Raw genomic sequence first — 23,324 nt, 5'->3', positions numbered from 1 at the left:
AATGAGTCTTAGAGTTGTGTGGCTCAGAAGTTGGCAAACTTTTTCTAGAAAGAGCCAGAGACTAATATTTTCAGCTTTGTGAGTCATACCGTCTCTGTTGCAATTATCCATTTCTGCCTTTGTAGTTCAAAAGCAGCCACAGACCACAAGTAAAAGGGTGTGTGCCAATAAAACTTTGTTTTACAAAACAGGCATTGGGCACCATTTGGTGGGCCACAGTATGTTGACTCCTGCTGTAGGTTGATATCCCACCCAAAGCAGGAATCTTTTCTGCAATACCCATGACAGATGGAGAGACTGAGTAGGCACAGAATTTCTCCTTCCCTCCAAACTGCAAACGCATGCACGCACAGACACACACGCATCACCTCTCCTTGCCAGAACACGTAACAAAAACCAACTTTTACCCAAATTAAAAAAATAGAAACAGAAAGGTAGCAGGTACTGTCAAGGACTTGTGATCTGCCCCTTCAGAGGTCACCTTCAGCTTTGGGGGGCGGATTCTGCATATGCTGATGGCTTCTTACCTCCAATGTTTGCATCTTTCTGCCTGACCAGATTTATCAGATGCCTAAGTGTGCTTGGTCCTACCTGAGAAGGACTGCACGTGTCAAGGGAGTTAAAACCCACAGAAGCAACCCCAAACCAATGAGATGATGGGTAAATACCCACGTCATTTGCTGCTCAGTGGAGCAATTATGAGGCATGCTCTACTCAGTCTGCCACAGGTCTTCAGCAGGTTTGAGCCTCTGTTCCTTCACTCTCTCTTTATTGTCTTGCCTCCCTACTCCATCTCACTTCTCAGCTCCTTCATCATTCTTCCTGGAGTCACCTTGCACCCAAAGACTTGACTTAGAATCTGCTTTTGGGGGAATCCAAGTTAACAACCAAGAAACCCAGATTTCCACCAACCTAAGACAACTCTTTATTTGGCAGATTTATCCATCAAAGTATCCATGAGGTCAACAGAAATCTACTAAGCTTCTGTACAGATATAAATATTATTTTCTAGATATTCTATGAGCTTGTAGTCTGAGGCAGAAGATAGGCATACAAACAAAAAACTCCAATACAATGAGATAAGCATTATAATTGAGTGTGAGTGCTGGGGAGAGGAGATTGGGTCTGGTCACTGCTGTATACCCAGCTCTTGGAGGAATGTCAGTGCTCAACAGATATTTGTGGGATGAAAGAATGAATGAACAGAGGTCTCCAATGTGTTAGATAGTGGAGGAAGGAGGAACTCGTACTATCTGAAAGGGCCAGGGAATGCAATCACAGGAGTGGTGAGGCGAGCCAGGTCTTAAAGGAGAAGGAAGTGTTTGTGTATGTGTATTGTGTGGGCATATGTGTATACGAGTATATGAGTGTATAAGTGTACATGCAAATGTGTACATACGTGTGTATGTGTACTGTGTGGACATATGTGTATATAAGAATATATGTGTGTATGCAAATGTGTACATATGTGTATATGTGTATTGTGTGGGCATATGTGTGTGTGTGTGTGTATTAGCTTCATAAGGCTGCCATAACAAAACACCACAGACTGGGTGGCTTAAACAATAGAAATTAATTTTCTCAAAGTTCTGGAGGCTGGAAGTACGAGATCAAGGTGGCAACATGGTTGATTTCTTCAAAGGACTCTCTCTTTGGATTGTAGATGGCGATCTTCTTTCTGTTTTTTCACATGGTCTTCCCTTTATAACTGTCTGTGTCCTAATCACCTCTTCTCAAAAGGACATCAGTCGTATTGGCTTAGGGCCCACCCTAATGACTTCATTTGACCTTAATTATCTCTTTAAATACCTTGTCTCCAAATATAGTCACGTTCTGAGGTACTGGGGGTTAGGACTTTAACATATGAATTTTGGGAGGACACAATTCAGCCCATAACATAAGTTATGTTATGCATGTGAGTATATATGTGTGTATGTGAATGTGTACTTATGTCTGTGTATCTGTGTATATGTATTGGGCAGGCATGTTTATGTGTGCATATGAATGTGTATGTGTGTGTGAATGTGTACTTATGTATGTGTACGTGTATTGTGTATGGTATATGTGCATGGGTATATGTGAGTGTATATGTATACATGTGAATGTGTGTATGTGAATGTGTGCATCTGTGTGTGTCCATGTCTGTGTGTCTGTATGTGTGAGAACATTCCAGGCAGAGGAAATGACACATGCAAAAATCATGCTGTATTTAGAGAGTCTTGCACCATTTAGTTTCCTTCTCGTCTTGGCCCATGTGCATATGTATTTGCACTTAGTTGGAAGTGCACAGGACATATCATTTTCTCCCGAGCTTTCCCCTACCTAACATTCCATGATCACTCTCCTCTCTAGTGCCACATGATCTTCATAATTACCATTTCAATGGCTGCTTAATATGCCATAGAGTGCATAAATAAAGATTTACTTAACCTTTTTATTACTTTTTTTTGTGTGTGTGTGAGGAGATCAGCCCTGTACTAACATCTGCCAATCCTCCTCTTTTTTGGCTGAGGAAGACTGGGCCTGGGCTAACATCCGTGCCCATCTTCCTCCACTTTATATGGGAGGCCGCCATAGCATGGCTTGCCAAGCAGTGCGTCGGTGCACGCCCGGGATGTGAACCGGCGAACCCTGGGCCACCGCAGCGGAGCGCATGCACCCAACCACTTGCGCCACTGGGCTGGCCCCACCTTTTTGTTACTTTTTAAAATTGTAGATAAGGCTGAGATAAGCACTTAAAATTTTTTCTTCTTTTGATGAATTATTTCTTTATGACAACTTTCCCAAAGTCGAATTACTGGATCAAAACAAGAGAACATTTTTATAGCTTTTGACAAAGCCAGGGCTTTCCAAAGGTTGTAACAATTTATACCACAACCAGGAGTTTTACTACTAGCTCATAAAATTCTGAGCTAATTTGCTAGGGTTTTAATAGGTCCCTGCAGGGCTGGTAGAATTTGCATTTCTTTGGCTGCCAATGCAGAAGGATTCCTTATGTGCTCGCCTGGGATTTATACAGCCTCTTTTGGAGATTGTTGTGGGTGAACTCTGCTTAAATAGCTTCGGAGGTCATGAGCAGGAGATCTTGAAATTCAGAGCTGGACAGTTTCAATGGGGGGTGGTTTACAGTGCTAGAAGGTTCTTCCTCAGGTTAAGCTAAAATCTGCTTAGCATTTCCCCCTGTGGGTCCTTGCTTTACCCAAAGCCAGAAGGAGTGGTCTCCCATTTAAGGGCACGATGTTTTCAAGGTTTATCTTTGCTATAGCATGTATCAGTACTTCATTTTTTTAATTGCCAAATAAAAAACTGTTATTCCATTGTACGGATAACAGTTTGCGGCTAAGTAATAAAAAAAAAGAATCACTTTAAAGAAAAATATGAACGAAATAATAGTGCAGGGGTATGTAGATATGGAATGAAGGTAGCATGCCAAAGACCAAAGTCTGGAAAACTGTGACATAAAAATGCCACTTGGATATTTGCACAATCAATATGAACAACCAGGGGTGTGTCTTCTGGGTGTGCAAACATTCTTTAATTCTGTGGTTTGGATGGGAGGATCACTCATTCAGTCTTCCCACCAAGGCTGGCTTCACCTTATTCTGCAGAATAATCAGTGGGAAAATGTTGGGTGTGATCAGGAAATGCTCAGTATCTGTTCCCTAGTCTCTTCCAACCCTCCCCTTACTGAGAATGTGTCCAAAGGAATAGATATGTTGCCTTAAAGAGTTAAACCCACCCAGGATGGTGTAGTGTGGTTGAATGATAATTCATTTTGGCACAATAGTGTTCTAACCCCAAGCACCAAGGTGCAAAATCTAAATTCTTCTCAAGTTATGTATAATGTCAAAATTTAACATGATCTCACTTATATGTGGAATCTAAAAAAAAAAAAAACCCAAAAACCAAACTCATAGAAAAAGAGATCAGATTTGTGGTTATCAGAGGTGGAGTATGTGGGGGGAACTGGATGAAAGTGGTCAAAAGGTACAAACTTCCAGTTATAAGATAAATAAGTATTGGGGATGTAATGCACAACCTGATGACTATAGTTAACACTGCTGTATGGTGTATTTGAAAGTTATTAAGAGAGTAGATCCTAAGAGTTCTCATCACAAGGAAAAAAACCAATTTTTTCTTTTTCTTTTTTTTTGGTATCTATATGAGATTATGGATGTTAACTAAACTTATTGTGATAATCATTTCACAAAATATGTAAGTCAAGTCATGTTGTACGCCTTAAACTTATACAGTGCTGTATGTCAATTATATCTCAATAAAACTGGAAAAAAATGTTAAAACGCTAAAAAAATTAGCATTGCACAAATATCGAGTAAAAAAAAGTATGATTTGCCAATCTTTTATCATGCCTCAGAAATTACATTGTATTCTAATAGCAACAGATTAAAACTGATGAATTCACTTATATAGATTAGATACTGTAGGTCTATTTCCACTACTTTATAATCAATGATAATTGCACCCTGTAGCAATCAGAGTTAAGTGAGGGAAACAAAAACTACCCAAGTTATTATTTTCGTTTGTTTTTAATAAACTATTTATTTGGAATATCTTTAGTTGCAAAAATAATACAGAGACCCTTACTGTTCTATTCCTTTATTGTTAACACCTTACATAACCAGAGAACATTCGTTAAAACTAAATTGACGTAGTACTACTATCTAAACTCCAGACTTTAATCAGAGTTCACCAGTTTTCTCACAAATGCCCTTTTTCTATTCTGGGATCCAATGCAGGATACCACATTGCGTTTAGTGATCTTGTTTCCTTAGTTTCCTCCATTTATGACAGTTTCTCTCTCTTTTCTTGTTTTTCATAAACTTGACAGTTTTAAAGAGTAGTGATCAGGTATCAGAATGCCCTTCAATTTAGGTTTGCCTAGTGTTTTCTCATTGTTAGAATGGGGTTATGGAATTTTGGGAAGAGAACACCCCATTTATTTCTTTCTCAAAAACTCAACTCTAGATTTTATCTAGGTTTTATGAGTTTTTCTCTTCTTGCCCTCTTTCTGTTCCAAGCTCCAGTCCAGGGTACCACATTGTGTTTAATTGTCACATCTCCCCAGTCTCCTTCAGTTTGTGATAGTTGCTCAGTCTTTCCTTGTTCTTTGTGACCTTGCCAGTCTTGAGGAGGAATAGCCGGGTGTCCTTTAGTTGTCAACCAATCTGAATTTGTCTGATGCTTTTCCCATGATTAGGGTGGGTTATGGCGTTTTTAGAAAGAATACCCCAGAGGTGGAATGCTCTTTAATTACATCATATCAGAGGGTATGTGAAATCCACATGACATACCTGGTGATGCTATCCTTCTTCATTAGTTAAGGTAGTTTTCTTCACTTCAAAGGACTCAAGGAATTTTTTAAACAGGTTTATTGAAATGTAATTCACATACCATACAATTTACCCATTCAAAGTATACAATTCATCATTTTTTTGTATATTAACATGATTAATTTTTTCCCCAGTTTTATTGAGAAATAATTGACATCCATCACTGTATAAGTTTAAGGCGTACAGCATGATGGTTTGATTTACATATATTGTGAAATAATTACCACAATAGGTTTAGTCAACATCCATCATCTCATAGAGGTAGCACCTCCTCCTCTTTAATACCTTAAATTACCTCTCCTCAGTAAAGACTTGCCTTCCCATCCAAAATTAATCATGCTCTCTATTCACAAAGCACTCTGTTAGTAATTTTCAAGGGCACTAACTCTATTTTTCTTTGGACGAGCAGTTGCTTACATTACATTGTCAGTTTTTAAAAATTGTGGTGAAATATATATCATCTAAAATTTCCCATTTTAACCTTTATTTTTTTGGTGAGGAAGATTAGCCCTGAGCTAACATCTGTTGTCAATCTTCCTCTTTTTGCTGAAGAATATTGGCTCTGGGCTAGCATCTGTGCCCGTCTTCCTCTACTTTATGTGGGATGCCACCACAGCATGGCTTGATAAGTGGTGCATAGGTCCACTCCTGGGATCCAAACCTGCGAACCCTGGGCTGCCAAAGTGGAGTATGTGAACTTAACCACTACGCCACCGGTCCGGCCCCCAATTTAACCATTTTTAAGTGTACAATGAATTATATTTATGATATTGTGCAACCAACACCACTATCTACTTCCAAAACGTTTTCATCACCTCAAACAGAAATTCTATAATCATTAAACAATAGCTCCTCATTCCCCTCTGCCTCCAGCCCCTGGTAACCTCTAATCTACTTTCTGTCTCTATGAATTTGCCTATTCTGGGTACCTCATACGAGTGGAATCATACAATATTTGTTCTTTTGTGTCTGGCTTATTTCATTTAGCTTGCTGTTTTCAAGGTTCATCCATGTTGTAGAAGCACTCAAGGTATTTTAACAGAGAGAATTGAATGTGGGAATTGATTAAAGGGGTAGTGGAGGGCCAGAAAGATACGAAAGCAGTACTAGGGTTAAAATAGGGAGAGTTTCTGTGGGAATCAGCTGACCAGCCTAGGCCTGAAAAACAAAGGGCATAGTTATGGTTATCAGACCCTAGAGGCTTAGACCAGAGAATGGAGGATACCATGTGGATCTGGTACTGATACCTCTGAGGAGGCGTTGCTGACCAGCTGGTGCTGGTATATTTGAGGGGGCACAATGAGGCTGGTTCTGCATGTGGGGCAAGAAAGTTGAAAAATGGAATGATCTGATACTGCTGGTCACCAACACATGAAGATTCAAGTCATGTATCCCCCCCATCTCCTTCCTGTCTTCCTCTCATGTCTCATATCATCAGAACATAACAGGAAACAAACTGGGCATAAGGAGCTCACCTTCAGGCCCTGGGTGTGGACTGTGGGCAAGGAGGTACAGCAGGAGGGTGATTGGTTTATTTACTTGGCCGAGATGAGGGTGACCTCATTTCCTATAATTGATTGTCTGTAAGAACAACCTCTTAAACAGCTGAAATGTTTTACCCCCAAAATAACCCAACCAGTCAGAATGAAGGCAGACCAGCTTGTGTTCCCAGTCCTCAAAGCGAGGCATCCCATCGCTTGTCTTTTGTCTTGTGCTGAACTGAAGCCTTTGAAATGGCTTAGGTCATCAGTGCCTTGTGCTTCTTTTGTTAGAGGATACACTTCTTAAAAATAAAAAAAAACTCATTTAAAAATTTTTACAGCTGTATTGAGATATGAATGACATATAACATTGTGTAAGTTTAAGGTGTGCAACGTGATGATTTGATACATGCATATAATACAAAACGACTAAGTAGATAAACTTTTAACATGGTTCAGCGTAAACTTCTCATGAATATAGGAAATAGATTTGTTTTTCTCTTATAGATTCTGTGAATTTCCTATTTGGCTGCTAGGAACCTCAGAGCATCTTTCATTGTAATGTGCACTTTTAACCTGGCTCCTCTGCTTTAGGCCTTCAATTTTGTTTGGTGTATCAGTCAGCATAGATCAGGTTATGCTGCAGTAACAAATGACTCCCCTGAAGCTCACTGGCTTATGACAACAGAAGTCTAGTGTTGAAGCCATTAAATGGAGGAGCTAATCACATAACTAAAGACATAATTTGAAAGTGTGACTTGTGGTTTGAAGAAAAAGCCTACAGAGAACTGTAAATGTTGATCTTGTCTGGGTGATGAACAAGGAGATTTCCTGGAAGAAATGATACTTGAGCTATAAAATGAAGGATAAAGAGGCAGTTGGGTGGAATGATCTAGGCAGAGGGAACTGAGGTGGGAAAAAAAGCCTATTTGGGGAAAAAAAGAAGGCCAAAGTGACTGGGACAAAGGAAATAAAAGGGTAGAGATGAGAACACGGGACCTAGAAGTCAAATTAAGGCTTTTTTACTTATCCGAAGAACAGTGGGAGACCACTGAAAGATTCTAAGAAGTTGCATGGCAGGTCAGATTTTCATTTTAAAATAACCATTCTTGCTGCTGTTGGAAAATAACTTGGAGAACAGATGGTGACAGAGGTGGATTTGCTGTGAGGCAAACACAGCATAAACTGCAGGACTCTTACTTTATGGGCCCCTCCAAGGCCCTGGGAGAGACCTGACAATGCGCTTACGTGGCTGCACTAATTCTGTGTTGCTATTTTTGTATTTTTCTTAAGGAGGAACTCCTCCTGCATTAATCATACAGGTACTGCAAACCTGGATCTGCCCCTGATACTCAATAATAAACTTCCAGGATAAACTTTCAAGTCCTTACTTGGGGGAAATCCTTGCTCAGGGGTCTTGAAGAATTAAGCTATGGATTTCAGCGCTGTGCCACCTGTTGTGTCAGGTATGGTTCTCGGTGGTGAGAAACTCTGGCTGGCTTCAGCAAAGTGGGAATTTGTGGGCAGGATATTAGGGTAGGAGTTGACACACTTTTTCTGTAAAGGGCCAGATAGTAAATATTTTCAGCTTTGCAGGCCACATGTGGTCTGTTGTAACTATTCAAGTCTGCTGTTGTAGGGTGAAAGCAGATATTGACAATATGTGAATGAGTGAGCATGACAGTGTGCCAATAAAGCTTTATTTATGAAAACAGGCTTCATGCTGGATTTGGTGAGTGGCCATAGTTTGCTGACCCCTGTATTCAGAGACTCAGGAATCATTGGGTAAAACACCACAGGTTTGCAGATGGGTGGGTGTACAAGACTCAGTATATGCATCACTCCAGATCTGCTTGGCCGCATCTACTCACCCCAGCTTCAGCCACTTGCTCTGCCATTCCTGTGGATAAAGCCCCAACTACTGCCATGGCTATTATTGCACCATAGAATGAGGAGCCCTGGGTTTACTACTTAAGAACTTGATGACCCTAGACAAGTCACTCCCTAATGAAGGAGTTCAACTGGATCAGGAATGACATGCTTGTGCTTCCTGGGGTGCTGAGAGGAGAAAGACTTTGAGGCTACGCCCGAATTCAATTGGAAAGAAGATGTGATTGATGAGTCATGTCTGCTGTGGACACTTGGATAGAGAGAGGTGGCACACCTGCTAAATATTAGTGATCTTGTAACTAGCTGATCTTTAAGGTCCTCTAGGGTTCTGAAAAGCTACGGTTCTGTGTCTGGATACTTTCTTTGGAACATTCTGGAGATGGAACAATTATGTAAAATATAGCCACTTGGCATGGAAAGGTGGCCTGTCACTTAAAAAAATACCAACACATCTGCTTTTATGAAAGAAGGGACAAGGCTCCTGATTCTTTGGTCATGACAGACACACCTGGGAGGCAGCTGGCCATCAGGAAAAAGAAATCAAATCCATAATGCCTTTCACATCAGCCTCATGGTTTAAACACAGAGCTAAAATTCCAACACATACTTTGAAAGTTTGACAACTGTTTATTGAACACCCATTATGATGATCAAAGACTTGTTCCCTGCCCTCAAGAAATTGTAGTTGTTAATGTCTCATCCTAGATGAGAGAGCAGAATCAACTAGAAAGAATATTAGGAGTGGCTATCTGGAATAAGTAGAGGTTGGAGGTAGTGGAAAGTGGGTGAAGGGAGAGAGAAGGCACTCCAGCTTGGGGAAAAGGGGATGAGTAAGAGGACATTAGTCTTGTTGGAAGAGTGAATTCATGGTGGGGGAGATGGGAAATGATTTTAGCTGATTGCTGGTAGAAGGTGGAATTGTAAGAGTGTGAGAAGTCAGGATGTGGAGTTTGATCTTGGTCTGTAAATAATGGGGCGCTATTGTGTCATCTTGAGTGTTCTAGGAAGATCAAGATTTGTAGATGGTGTGAAGGGCAGACGAGGGGTGAGAGGGGCAGATAGACAAGGAAGGAAGCTGGTGCAAAGATGCAGATATGAGAGTATGGGACTTGAGCCTGAAGAGTGACGTGGAAGGGAGAAGAAGATAGATATGAGAACTGTTTCAAAGTCAGGCTGGGCGGGGTATGGTGGTTGGTGGCATATGAAGAATGCAAGAAGAGGAAAGTCATAGACAACTGCAGAATTCTGAACCTGGGGTCTGAGGTTGAGAGTGCCAGGGAACACTTAGAGGAGGGAGCTGCAAGGGGACGCATCTTTGGCTGTGAATTTTCAGTGATGGCAGATATACGCACAGGTTATTTGAGTGGGAAAGGTCAGGGCTGGAGATAGGGTGACATGCATCTTAGACTTGGAAGGCAGTGCATGTGATCCAATTTCCAGCCCAGTGCTGAAATCCCATGAAGGCAGCCTTGACTGCTGGTTATCAAGGATCTTTAGAATTCTTCCAGGGACCTCCTACCTACAAGGTAGGGAGAACTTTTATTAGGCAGTTTCTCTAATTAGAAAAGTTTTCTGATGGGTCAAGGCTTAGCAGGCAGTGGCAAGGGGGCTGGGCTGGAAGCCAGACCTGGACCCTCCCACTGACTTACTGTGTGGCATTTGACAAGGCATTTAACCTCTCTGGGCCTCTATCACTCTGTCTGAAAAATAAGAGGTGACACTAGGGGATTTGCCGTAGCTCCAACATGCTCTGATTCAGAGTAGTTGAAAGTTGAAACCATGAGAATGGATGAGTGGATGGATTTTATTGGAGAGAGGGCAGAATCCAGGGTCCTGCGTGAGAGTGTGTGTGTGTGTGGCATTAGTTAGGAGGGAGAGACCCAGAAACGGAGGATGCAGCTCCGTTAGCCAGAGAAAGCCATGAGCTAGAAGGAGAATGGTGTCAAGGCGCCAGCTTGCTAAGGAAGAAGCATCTTAGAGAGGGAACAATTCTTGTCATACCGAATTTCCAGGGATTGGAAGGGAATCGCTGGGAGAGGGGAATAGATGTGGTTCTCAGGAGGACGTTATAACTCCAGGTGAGAGTCAGGAGCCAGTGAAGGTTTGATTGGGGTGGGAGGTGGTGAGTGGGCATTGGATTATCAATGGAAAATCTTGAGCTTTTCCAGTTACATTTGTGTAGGTATGATTCATGGGAGAAAGAATAGGGTTTCAGCTGAAAAGAGGAGGAGAAATTAGGATAAGTGAATGGGCTCTTAGGTTGCATTAATAGAGGTAGAGATCCCAGCCTGAGGGAGGTGATGTTACTGTTACTGCCATGCCTTGTGCTCAGTTTTAGCTGGCTTGTTCTAAGAAGGAGAGGAATGGATTGAAGGAGGACCTGCATGAGGGGTGTGAGGAAAGAAGGGCTGGGTGCCATTTGGCCTTGGGAAGAGAAGATTTTGGGAAAGTGGGGAGAGCTTTAAATATCTGTGGGGCAGAGCACCTGAAAGAAATCCCCTCCTTGCCCTTTCTACTTCTACTGTAGATAAAGCCGTTTCCGAAGTGTGCTTTGGATTTCGGGGTTCACTTTCCTCGCTTTTCCTTCCTGAACCAGCTCTGCTTCTGCCATCCGCCGGGTCACCTGTGGCAACAGATGTGGTCAGCTTGGGACAGGGTCACTGGGGGAGTTGGTGTAATGGGCTTACAGGGAGAATGTTAGAGAACAGGGCAGGTGGGTCTCCATGTCCTAAGATGGGAGACCTTTATTGTCTCATCCTATATTATAATCCCTATGGAATCATTCATTGGACGTTCTTGTTATGTTTTTTTCTAATTTGCCATAAAAGCACATAACGATTAGAAGAAAAAAAGCTTGCTCCAACATTGGTTAAACCCAAGGGTTTTGTTTACAGAAATTTATCTGTTTCATCTAAATTATTGCATGTACTGTGGGCTTCAGGATTCCCTTCATTAGGGAAAGTTGCTGCTGGGAGATGAGCATTCCAGTTCCTGTGTTGGGACTCAGATGGGATTTGGGGCTGGGGGCAGGGAAGGGGAAAATTCAGAAAGGTTTGGAAGAGGCTCAGCCACACTGCTTGCTCCCTGCTCAGGCTGGTTGGTGTTCCAGGTACCTTGTCCCAACTCACCTCTGTCAAAAGCTCCAGGATGGGTCCTCTCCTCTCTGTGAACACATCAACCAGGGTCTGGATAAAGCAGGAGCCCTCCTTGTCATTTCTGTAGGCAATGTAGCCTGTGGATTTCAGAGGAGTGGGCTCAGGGAAGCTCCCACAGGGGGTGGGAGGGTGGGGTGGAGGCCCTGGAAGAGGATGGGTCCTGGAGGAGCATCTCAGGGTTCAGGAGAGGTGGGCAGGGCAGAGGAGCAGAAGGGCACCCCAAGTCAGCTGGGAGCTCATACCCTCCACGGTGGAGTAGACGTGGAGCGTGTCTGTGTACGTTGGGATGGTTTGGGGGCTGTCTTTTGCGATCATCACAATATCATCTCTACCTACTGTTTCACCGGGGTCCCTTTGTTCTGAAACACCAAGGAGAGGAAAAAGCAAAGTCAGAAAGAAGACAGGAAAAGGAGAAGGCCATAACACAGGCTGGCAACGAAGTCTTAGCTGGTGCTCTGGATCTGGGATGGGGCTGGATCAGGAACACAAGCTCTGTGTTCCTGGCTCTGTCCCCACCTCCTCGACAGGCCTGCACGATGTACACCTTAGGCTTGGCTTTCAGGGCTTGGCAGTTCTTGTTGTTCAGAACCTCGAAGAGGCTCTCCAGCTCGACCATCTGCTCGTCCTCCCCTTTGAGACGACCTTCCACCCCATGTGCCATAAGCACCACGAAAGCACAGCTGACGAAGTCTTCCCGGGCATCCATGGCCTGCTGGAATTTTTCCAACTCTTCCTGGAATTGCTGGAGCCAGAGAAGTGGCCAGACTCAGGTGTGGCCCCAGAGCCCACTTCTGGTCCGGCCCCTCCCCCACTGGCCCGGGGCTAGCTGCACAGTACCTGGGCAGTGGGATCTCTCTTCATGGTGCTCTCAAATCCCAGCTGCTGGAACATGCGTTCCAGGGCATCCAGGTCCGCCTCTGAACCTTCCCGGGCTTTGGTGACGCACAGCGTCAGGGCAAGGCGGGCACCTGACATGTCGTATGCCTCCTGGGCCAAGAGATAACACTAATCATCAGAGGAGTAGGGAGGTCAATGAGAAGAGGGAGATGGGGTCCAAAGAGGCCTGGGGTTAGGGTTGCCGGGTAAAACACAGGATGCTCAGTCACACTCAAATTTCAGGTTAAAAAAAAACAAATAAGTTTTTTAGTATAAGTATAACCCATATATTGCACAGGATATACTTATACTGCAAAATTATTTATTGTTGATCTGAAATTCAAATTTGACTTGGCGTCCATTATTTTTATTTGCCAAATCTGGCAACTCAGCCTGGGGTCTGGCTCTGCTTTAGCCTGTGTGAACTTGGGCAAGTCACTGCTCCTGTCTGAGCCTCAGTTTCCCAATATAGACAATGAGTGTGTGTGTGTGTGTGATTTTAAAGGTCCCTTCCAGTTGTCACATTTGGTGGCTTTATCTCTCTTTCCATTCTTCCCAAAAGTGTCCTGAGCATTACTTTCTCACTTGCAGAGGTCTAAGAATTTCTGAAACTAATACTGAGATCCTATCTCATCCTGTCTGAGAAAGAAGGATATTGGGGTCAAAATTTCTTTTCAGGAGAGAAGTAGGATACTGAGTACCATAGTGATAAGTATTTGATCACTGAGACAGATGTATCAGGGTTTCTCCCAAACTTGGGTTCCATCTCTGAGTTTTTTTCTCCATCTGAATGATCACAAAGCACCTTCTAGCTCTGAATCCAGCTCGTGATTTTTCACCCCCTCTACTGTCTGTGAAACATTAAGCTCCTCACCCCCCAGATGCTCCCACCCTTCTCCCACAACCTGCACCCAGCCTACCTCTTCCAAAGGCCGAGGATTGCTCATGTCTCCTCTGATTCTGAGTCTGGCTCTCAGCACCCTTGGCTGATTCTAGGAGGTCAAGAGAAGATAGATTGAAGGTCTCCAAAGGAAGGCAGAGGGGCTCAGGGGACAGAGTAGTTTGTCTATCTGAATTTGTCTATATGAATTTTGATATCTGAATATAGGACCCCAGTGGTGGGGACTTGGTTTATGGTCAGACCTGGGGAAGAGATGACAGTCCATAAAGTATGTCCTCTTTAATGTGACACTCCAGTGGTGTCTTCCATCCCTGGATGTCCCCAGAACTCCTGCTAGGCCCACCCCACAATGCCACCCATGTAGAATCTTCCCTATCCCTCCCTGAGGACACTCACCAGCCTATGACAGACTGGACATCCCCCTGAAGACCCTGGACTGAGGAGGGGACAAGCGGCCCCATGGACTCCCCTCTGCCACCCAGGAGTGACTGGCTGGGGAGACATCAACAAGGAGATGCTTTGGGGATGGGTTTAAAATGAGAACGTCATCAAAGTGGGGAATACTACTTTGAAACTGTCCCAGTGGGTCTCTAAACTGAACAGATCGATCCACCTCCCTCCCTCTGCCTTGAGCCTGAACATCTGTTCAATTTCTTCATTCTTATCTCTGAGTCCTGTTCTACTCTCTGGCTGAATGAAATGACTTTTGCCATGTTCTTGGTGTTTTCCCATCTCCTTGTCTTTTCTTACACTTCCTCCTCAGCCTGGAAAGCTTCTTTACCAGTTTGGGTGGTATAATGTCTGCTATGCCTTCCTCCATCATTCATCTATCCATCCATCCATCCTCCATCCACTTGTCCATCCAACCACCTATTTATCTATCTATCCAGCAAATATTTTCTGGGAGCCTACTATGTGCTGGGCACTGGGAATACACCATATATACACTATATAAGACATGCCACCTGCCCTCATGTGGCTCTAGTCTATGACAGAAATGAACGTTAAATCTCTCTCTCTCTCTTTTTCTCTTACAACACACACACACACACACACACACACACACACAATGGAACCAGTGCTGTGAGGAAAGAGGAACCAAATACTGTGAGAGAGAGAGTAGAAGGAGCATGGGCTCTGGATCCAGATACACCAGAATCAAGTCCTGCGTCTGCCCCTTCCCAGCTGTGTGAACTTGAGCATCTCACTCTCCTCTCTGAGACTGTTTTTCCATCTGAAAAGGACCATGAAAGAGTGCTAGATGCTTTGCAGCAATCCAGCAAGGTAAATTTTATGATCCCTGTTAACTCACTGGAAGTTGCCTCTCCCTTTTCCAGACTCTCATAGCTCTGCCTGTTTATACTTGCATTACAGCAGTGCTTTTGGTTCTTATTCTACTGGCTGAACTGGCAGCTCAGTTTTTAGGCCTGAAAGTCTGATTTCTTTATCTCTGTCTCCGTCAGGGTCACCAAAGTGGGAATGGGCACAGAAGTAGTGTCGGGGAAAATTTGTTGAGTAAACAAATAATGTACAAATGAACAAATGAAAGAAAGGATGGATGAATGGATGCAAATTTCTTCAGTTCTGCCCAAAGTGCCAGAGCATAATGAGAGAGAGAGAGAGAGAGAGAGAGAGATTGAGAAGGACTAATATCTGCCAAATCACTTACTGACTCTAGAAGTAGCTGCTCCTTGAAGCCAGGCTGAGTCTCGCCTCTCTGCTAGCTGCGAATAGGGCTGCGTGCTGAGGAGGGGTCAGGTTCACCTGCTGACCTCAGAGAAGGGGCTGACAGTGCGGGATTTTCCCAGGTTTCACCTGAGAGGCCTGTCTATGAATTGCGCAGCACAGTCGTCTGGCCTTTTATTGCCAGCAAGTTTTCTGTCACTCAAGAAACCTCATGACAGGAGGGACACACCCTTGGTACAGACTTTGTGAGGAAATGGAGCCAAATGCCTATGGAATGAGTCATGGCAAAGCTCAGTCAACACCCCCTGGCTAAGGAGGCTGAGGCAGAGAATCCAAATCATCCAGGGCTTTTATGTCAGCCAGACCACAGAGCACCCCCAGGTCCAGGTCATCTGGCTGTCATCAATCCATCATTTCTGTCATGACACCCACTTCCATCCCTTCCTCATTCAACTGTGCAGATAATACCAGCTTCACTTCTTTATTAACTCGTAGAGTGTTCAGCAGCCCCAAGAAATCATCATTGTTGCTCCCGTTTTGCAGATGAGGAAACTGAGATTCATAGAGGTGAAATGACTGCCCAAGGTTACCCAACCAGTAATTGGCACAGTTGGCATTCAAACCCAGGAGGGTCCAGTCCTACACAGTCCAGTCCAGCTACCTTAACTGATGCTTCACAGCTACTCAGCCTCTGTCTTCTCTTCCTCATGACCTTCCTCCTCTATTCTTTTTTAGCCTTTATTTCACCTCACTTCATTTTATGTTAACAGCTTTAAAGAGATATAATTCATATACCATACAATTTACCCATTTAAAGTATACAATTCGATGGTTTTTATCACATTCACAGTTATGTAACCATTACCACAGTCAATTTTAGAACGTTTTCACCACCTCAAAAATAAACCCTGTACCCTTTGGTTATTGCCAACCACCGCCCCCTCCGCCCCCTTGCCATACCTCCCAGACCTAGGCAACCACTAATTTACTTTCTGTCTCTATAGATTTCCCTGTTTTGGACATTTCACATGAATGGAATCATGTAATATATTATCTTTTCTGTTTGGCTTTCACTTAGCATAATGTTTTTAAGGTTTGTCCATGTTGTAGCTTATATCAGTACATCATTCTTTTTTATAGCTGAATAATATTCCATTCTATGGATATACCTCATTTTGTTTATCCATCAGTCCATTAATGGATGTTTGGGTTGTTTCCACCTTCTGGCTATTATGAATGATGTTGCTATAAACATTAGCTTACAAGTTTTTGTGTGGATGTATGTTTTCATTTTTCTTGGGCTTATACCTAGAAGGGGAATATTCAAATGATACTGAAATATATTTAGCAAAACTGGAACATTCCCTTATAATGCAGCAGCCACTGTGGAAAGCAGTATGGTGGTTCCTCAAAAAATTAAACATAGATTTACCATTTGATCCAGAAATTTTTACTTTTGGGTATGTAGACAAAGAAATGAAAACAGGGACTTGAAGAGATATTTGTACACCAGTGTTCACAGCAGCACTATTCACAATGGCCAAAAGGTGGACACAACCCAAAGGTCCAGCAATGGAGGAATGGATAAACACAATGTGGTGTATACGTACAATGGAATATTATTCAGCCTTAACAAGGAAGGAAATTCTGACACATGCCACAACATAGGTGAATCTTGAAAACATTACGCTAAATGAAATAAACCAGACACAAAAAGACAAATATTATAGTGTGATCCCACTCATATGAGGTGCCTATTGGAGTCAAATTTATAGAGACAGAAAGTAGAATGGTGAGTGCTAGGGGCTGGTGGGGGGCGAATGAGGAGTTAGTGTTTAATGAGGACAGAGTTTCTGTTTTGCAAGATGAAAAATTTCTGTAGATGGATGGTGGTGATGGATGCACAACAATATGAATGTACTTAATGCCACTAAATGAACTGAATGCCACTTAACTTAAAAATGGTTAAAATGATAAATTTTTATGTTTGTATATTTTACCACAATAACAAAATTTTTAAAACTGGAATATTCTCATCCCCCCAGTTCTGCCTTTTGTTTCAAGATAACTCAGGCATCCGACTGGGCAATTTTTCTCCAAATCCCTATCTCTGCATTGACTTACACATTTATAGCTGTTTGTTATATATGTTGGCTCATTCTACCAAATTGTTCCGTTACTTGCTTTGTTTACTTAATTATATGTCTGAGTCATCTTTCCATGTTGGTACCTATGGAACAAACTCATTTTTTGTTTTCTTTTTATAAACTTTTTATTGAAGAATCACCTCCATACAGAAAAGAGCACAAATCTTCAGTGTGCAGCTCAGTGAATTTTCACACACTGAACACACCCATGCAACCAGGACCTGATCAAGGAAAAGAATGTGACCAGCTCCCTGCCCCCGGATTCTCTCTTCTGCCTCCCTTCTTGTCACTACTCTGCCCTTGCCTTCCCCAAACACTGTCTTGATATAGAACATTACTATGGATGAACTTTCCCTGCTTTTGGTACTTTACATAAATGGAATCACATCGTATGTTCTCTTTTGTGTCTGGCTTTGTTCACTCAGCATTATGCTTGTGAGATTTAATCTTTTTTTGCATGTGTCTATAGATCTTCAATCTTATTGCTTAATAGCAGTACTTCTCAATCTTTTTTTCATTTTTGCCCCCCCGACAACCCATTTTAGACATTTTTCGTAATTAGCTCTGTGAAATTTAATACCACAGATATATTGCATATCTCTATATGTCATCTATCTAGCTATCATCTATATCTGTCTATCATCTATCTGTATGTCTCTATATTGTATGTATATCTGTATATTTTTTACTCCCCCCAAACCATTTTTTGCCCCTGTGGAAGTAAATATTGCTCCCATTAAGGACGCATACTTTATAGTATTGCATTGTGTGAATATACTGCAACTTACTTATCCAATCTATTATGGACGGGCATTTGGGTAGTTTCTAGTTTTTTAGAGATTACCAGCCATGGAGCTATGCACATTCTAGTACATGCCTTTGATGAATATACGTACACATTTCTGTTGGGTATATACTTGAGTGGAAACACTGGGTAATGGGGAATGCATATGTATACCTTTAGTAGTTATTGTCAAATAATTTTCCAAAGGGCTGTACCAGTTTAACCCTCCCACCAGCAGTGCATGAAGGCTCCAGGTCCATGCCAACACTTGGTACTTTCCATCTTTCTCATCTGAGCCATTCCAGTGCATGTGCTACAGCGTTGGTTTTATAAACTGCACCATATTCCACAGAAGGGACATACAGTAATTTGTTTAGTCATTGTCCTGCTGATGGACATTTAAAGTGTTTCCAGTATTTCACCATGACAGTGCTGCCATGAGCAACCTTGTACATTCCTCTTTAGTCACAAGATTGAACCTTTTCCAGAGGAGAGGTTCCTAGAGGTGGAATTATTGGTTCAAAGGGCATAGGCATCAAAATTTTTGATAAATTCTGACTGCAAACTTGCCTTCCCAAAAGGCTTTAACAATTTGCTTTCCATCTCAAACAATATATGAGAAGGTGCCCATTTCCCTGCATCCTCAACAACACAGGATATTCCCACTAAGCCTCAGTTTTCTTATGTGAGAAAAGGAGACCTACCTTCTGGGGCTGTAGGGAGCTTCAGAGAGGTATGCTGTATGTAAAGCACCCAGCAATGCTGGTTCTTGACATATGACAGAATGCTACCTTTTCTTCTTTTCCATCTCTCCCTCTTCCTTTTCCTAGTTCTCCTCCTCCTTCATTCAATTTATTCAACCAATATTTATTGAACACTGTGCCTGATGCCAGGTCAATATTGGTGAATAAAACTGATGTAGTCTCCATCTTTGTGAAGATTACAATCTCATATCATCTCCTCCTTCTTTTCCTCCTCCTTTATCTTCATTGTCACCAACAGCACCCACATATCTTGCAAAGTGCCTCATTATCCCTAGTACCATAGCAAGTATTAATTACAGATCATGTCCCAACCATAAGTTTTCTGTGCAGGTGTAGAGTTTGGGGGTTGTTGGGCGGTGTGTGTGAAGCATGTAGGGAAGCATCCTTTCTTATGTGTCTTCAAAGTGACCCAGGTAAGGTCTGACCATTCCAGGAGAGGATAGATCAATATACCTGGGAGTGCATGGAATCATCTAGAGAGTTTGGGAGACATGCCGTTGCCTTGTTCTGTGATGGTGTACAAAGCACACATTGTTCATTGGGAGAGAAACAGAAACCAGAGAAGAACCCAATCAAACTGGATCCAGCATCCCATTCTCATCCCATGCCAAATGTTTTAGCTAAACTATGCCTCTGCAACCTTCTTCCTTTTTGAAATCTCATTCCTTCATAGAGTCTGGTCAGCTAAGGAGGCTGGATCTTAGAGGAAGGAATTGGGAATATGAGTGTCTGCAATGGTGTGCTGGAAAATGGTTAACAACTGGCTTGCTCTAAAGAAACAAGCAAACAACAAAAAGCAAAAAAGTCCTGATTTGTAGTGTGTGCCAACTTCCATGGTATAAATACTCCCATAGTGGCTGATTTCATGTTACCAACATGGCGTTGCTTAATGTGGAGTTGGGAAGAGCTGACTTCAGCACACCACTGAGTGTCTCAAAGGGAGTCCTTAAGAGTGTCCAACCCCATATGCCCAGAATTGAAAAGGGTATTTCCTGAGGTAGCCTTTCTTCAGGAAAGCAGGTGGGTCCAGACAGCTCAGTCCCTGGAGGCGAGGGCCATGTTTGAACATTTCATTCAGAGCCATAGTAGGTGTACAAGAAGGAAGAGCTGGGTGGATGAAAGCGCTGCCATGTCCAACTGTCTCCTGAAATGGAGGATGGCAGAGATGGTTCCTCATCAATTCCTCCTCAATCAATCAATGAGGAGACTTCAGAATGTCTCAGCTCCTCCGATGAGACACATGTTTACACAGTGTTAGTGTGTGAGAGAAGGGTGCGTCACTACAGGCGGGAGTAACTATTATTTAATTAATTAACTCACTAGTTAAATTGATTAATTATATTAATCAGAGTTATCCAACAATTAGTTAACCAGAGAAAGACAACCTGGTGTAAAGACTCCATGGAGGGACACATACCTAAGTTTATAAGGTTGCAGGTTGGCTTCCCAGAGGAGCTGGTATTTCATCTGAGACCTGAGGAATGAGGAGGTGCTTTCCAGGTGGGCATATGGGGGTGGTAGCTGATGCAGAGGGATCCCAGCATGGGCAATAGCAGAGGTGAGGGAGAGAGCTTGGTGGCTTCAAGGTACCATGCCTGCTTCCGTGTAGCTGGAGAATAAAGAGTAAGGGACGATGGTGGTGAGAGGTGAGTCCAGGTGAGACGTGAGTCTGGGTGGTGAGAGGTGGGTCCAGCTGAGAGGTGAGTCCAGATAGTGAAAGTTGAGTGTAAGAAGGGGTCAGATCATGAAGGGACTTGAAGCTACTGTAGGGAGACTGGATTTGGTTGGGTTGTAGGGAAAACAACTGTTTTTATTTGCCCAGGACGGATGCATATCCTAGGATGCAGGGATTTCAGTGATGAAAACCCCAAGTCCCAGGTAAAGCAAAATGAGTTGGTCCTCTTTCCAATAGGAAATGGGGAGCCATCGAAATTCCGAGCTGGGGAATGATACGGTAACCATTGGTTGTGAAAAGATCAATCGGATCTCAGGTAAAATGAAGCTCCTGCAGGAAGCCATCCCTGAACCCTCCCTGGACCAGATCAGATCCCAATTTCCAGGGCTCCCTGCACTTCTCCCAGGCAGGCATGTTGCTCTTCTAATGCTGGTTTGATGTCTGCCTTCCCCAGAGGACAGCTGGCTGGTGAGAGCAAGAGCCACACATGTTGTGTTTACTCAGCACCCAGCATGACTCATGGAAAACGTTCAATAAAGGTCTGTGAATTGGGAGCAAATACCTGGCATTGTCAGAATTGACACCCGTGCTCCCTAACTGTTCAAGTATAAACTGGGAATAATACCACTTTCCTCATCAAGACTGTGGTGTGAGAACATCTAACCCAGGACTTGGGGCAGGGAGCCGAAGAATAAGTGCTCAAGAAATCTTAGTGGAGCGTGAACCAGAATGGTAAGGCAGAATACGAGGAGTCACTGTGGGCTGGAGCAATCATTAGTTAGTTAGTCAACTCATTAAATTGATGAATTACATTTATTATTACTAATTCAATAGTTGTCTAATCGTATTATTTGATAACGTTTTATTGTTTTATTTTCTGATGGTGAACTGTCTTCATGGAACTCCTGTTGGGGGACCCAGACAGCCCATAGATAGAGGTCAGGGTGACCAGCGCTGAGATGGGGACACAGGAGGCTGCAAGAGCCTGGAGGAGACCCCTGCCCCAGTCTAGCACAGAAAGCAAGGGACTGGGCTGTCCTTTGACTACGTTCCTGTTCTGGCTTGGCTGCAGGCTGATCACTTAACCTTTCTGAGCCAGAATTGCCTCACTTGTTAAAACCTACTTGGAGAACTGTTCTGAGGATGAAATGAAATAATTTCTGTAAAGTGGCTTGGCATTACCCGACCATTTGGCAGGCTCTGGGTCTGACACTGTTCTTGGAGCTGTAGACACAGTCTTCACAGGCTTACATTATAGGGTAGTGCTTCTCCTCCATGGCTGCAAATTGCAATTACCTGGGGAGCTCTTAAAAATACGGATGCCTGGGTTCTCCTCTGGAAGATCCTGATTTAAGTGATCAAGGTGGGGTCCCAACATTGGTATTTTAAAAAAAGGGCTCCAGGTGATTCGAATGTGTTGCAGGTCATATACCATTGGTTTTGTGGGAAGGGACAGATAATAACTGAATAAATGAATATACAAGATAATTCAGATGGTGATGTGCATTTAAAAAGGAAACAGCCCAGATGAGGTGACAGGGAAGGACTAAGCATGGTGACAGGATGGTCGGGGTGGGTCTCGGAGGAGATGGCACTTGAACTGGGAAGTGTAAGTGCTCAATTTACATGGCTTCTCCCCTTTCCCTTACACCACTGTTCTCCAACTTGGCTGAACGTTGGAATTACCAAAGGAGTTTTAAGAAATAATAATGCCTGGCTCCCATTCTCAGAGACCTGATTTAGTTGAGGCCCAGGACATTTATAACTTAAAATTTACCATTGCAGCCATTTTATATTGAACAATTCAGTGTCATTGAGTACATTCACAATGTTGTGCAACCATCACTTCTATCTAGTTCCAGAACCTTTTTATCACCCCAAATGGAAACCCCGTCCCCATTAAGAAGTTGCGTCTATCCTCCCCTTCTCCCAGCCCTTGCAACCATTAATCTGGATTAATCACTCTCTCTATGGATTTACCTATTCTTATTCACAATGGCCAAAAGGTGGAAGCAACCCAAACATCCATCAGTGAATGATTCCATAAACAAAATCTGGTAGATTCATACAATGGGATATTACTTAGACATAAAAATGAATGAAGCACTGATACATGCTTCAATGCGGATGAGCCTTCAATGCTGTATGTTCAATGAAAGGAGCCAGAAACAAAAGGCCACATAGTGTATGGTGCCACAGGATTTTTAAAAGGTTCAGATGACTGTTAGGTGCAAGGAAGCTCGTGAACCACCAGCTTATACCATATTGGATTTTGATCAATAACAGATTGAAGTGCAAGCATGGGTTGACATTGTTCACAATCATGGTCAGCAATGGCATCCCAGGCCTGAAACAGACTTGTTTTCTAAGCAAATGTGGGTGAGGGCACCCAGTCCCCAAGCTATCCAGTCTCTCAGGTTGTTTTGCAAAGAATGAAGGAAGACGCTTCAATGAACATACACACCCTTCCCGGGCACCACTCTCCTGTGAGTTCACAGGCATAGTGGCTGTGTCCTGCCTTCACACACGGCTAGAGAATGGCCATGTACCCAAAGAGCTCACGCTCACTCCCTGGGCACATCCGTGAATTCCTCTTTGCAGCAACAGAGCCCTT

At 43.1% G+C, this 23,324-nt stretch overlaps 2 protein-coding genes across 3 annotated transcripts in view; one reads left to right on the top strand and one right to left on the bottom strand.

Annotated features, from left to right (window-relative positions):
• SLC1A6 (solute carrier family 1 member 6) overlaps window positions 1-23,324 on the top strand; it is a 164,473-nt gene that overhangs the window by 61,544 nt on the left and 79,605 nt on the right. The gene's annotated exons all lie outside the window — the stretch shown is intronic.
• CASP14 (caspase 14) lies at window positions 9,313-15,468 on the bottom strand. Its single transcript, XM_058563566.1, has 7 exons — window positions 15,324-15,468; window positions 13,674-13,745; window positions 12,715-12,864; window positions 12,394-12,619; window positions 12,120-12,236; window positions 11,851-11,954; window positions 9,313-11,345 (listed from the first exon to the last, which is right to left on the bottom strand). Exons 2-7 carry the CDS (start codon window positions 13,698-13,700, stop codon window positions 11,241-11,243), a joined length of 729 nt encoding a protein of 242 aa, XP_058419549.1. The 5' UTR covers window positions 13,701-13,745; window positions 15,324-15,468; the 3' UTR covers window positions 9,313-11,240.

Source organism: Diceros bicornis, chromosome 20 (assembly GCF_020826845.1).
Source record: "Diceros bicornis minor isolate mBicDic1 chromosome 20, mDicBic1.mat.cur, whole genome shotgun sequence".
Taxonomy (NCBI): domain Eukaryota; kingdom Metazoa; phylum Chordata; class Mammalia; order Perissodactyla; family Rhinocerotidae; genus Diceros; species Diceros bicornis.
The sequence above is the reverse complement of the archived record's forward strand: the minus strand, read 5'-3'. Positions and strand labels throughout refer to the sequence as shown.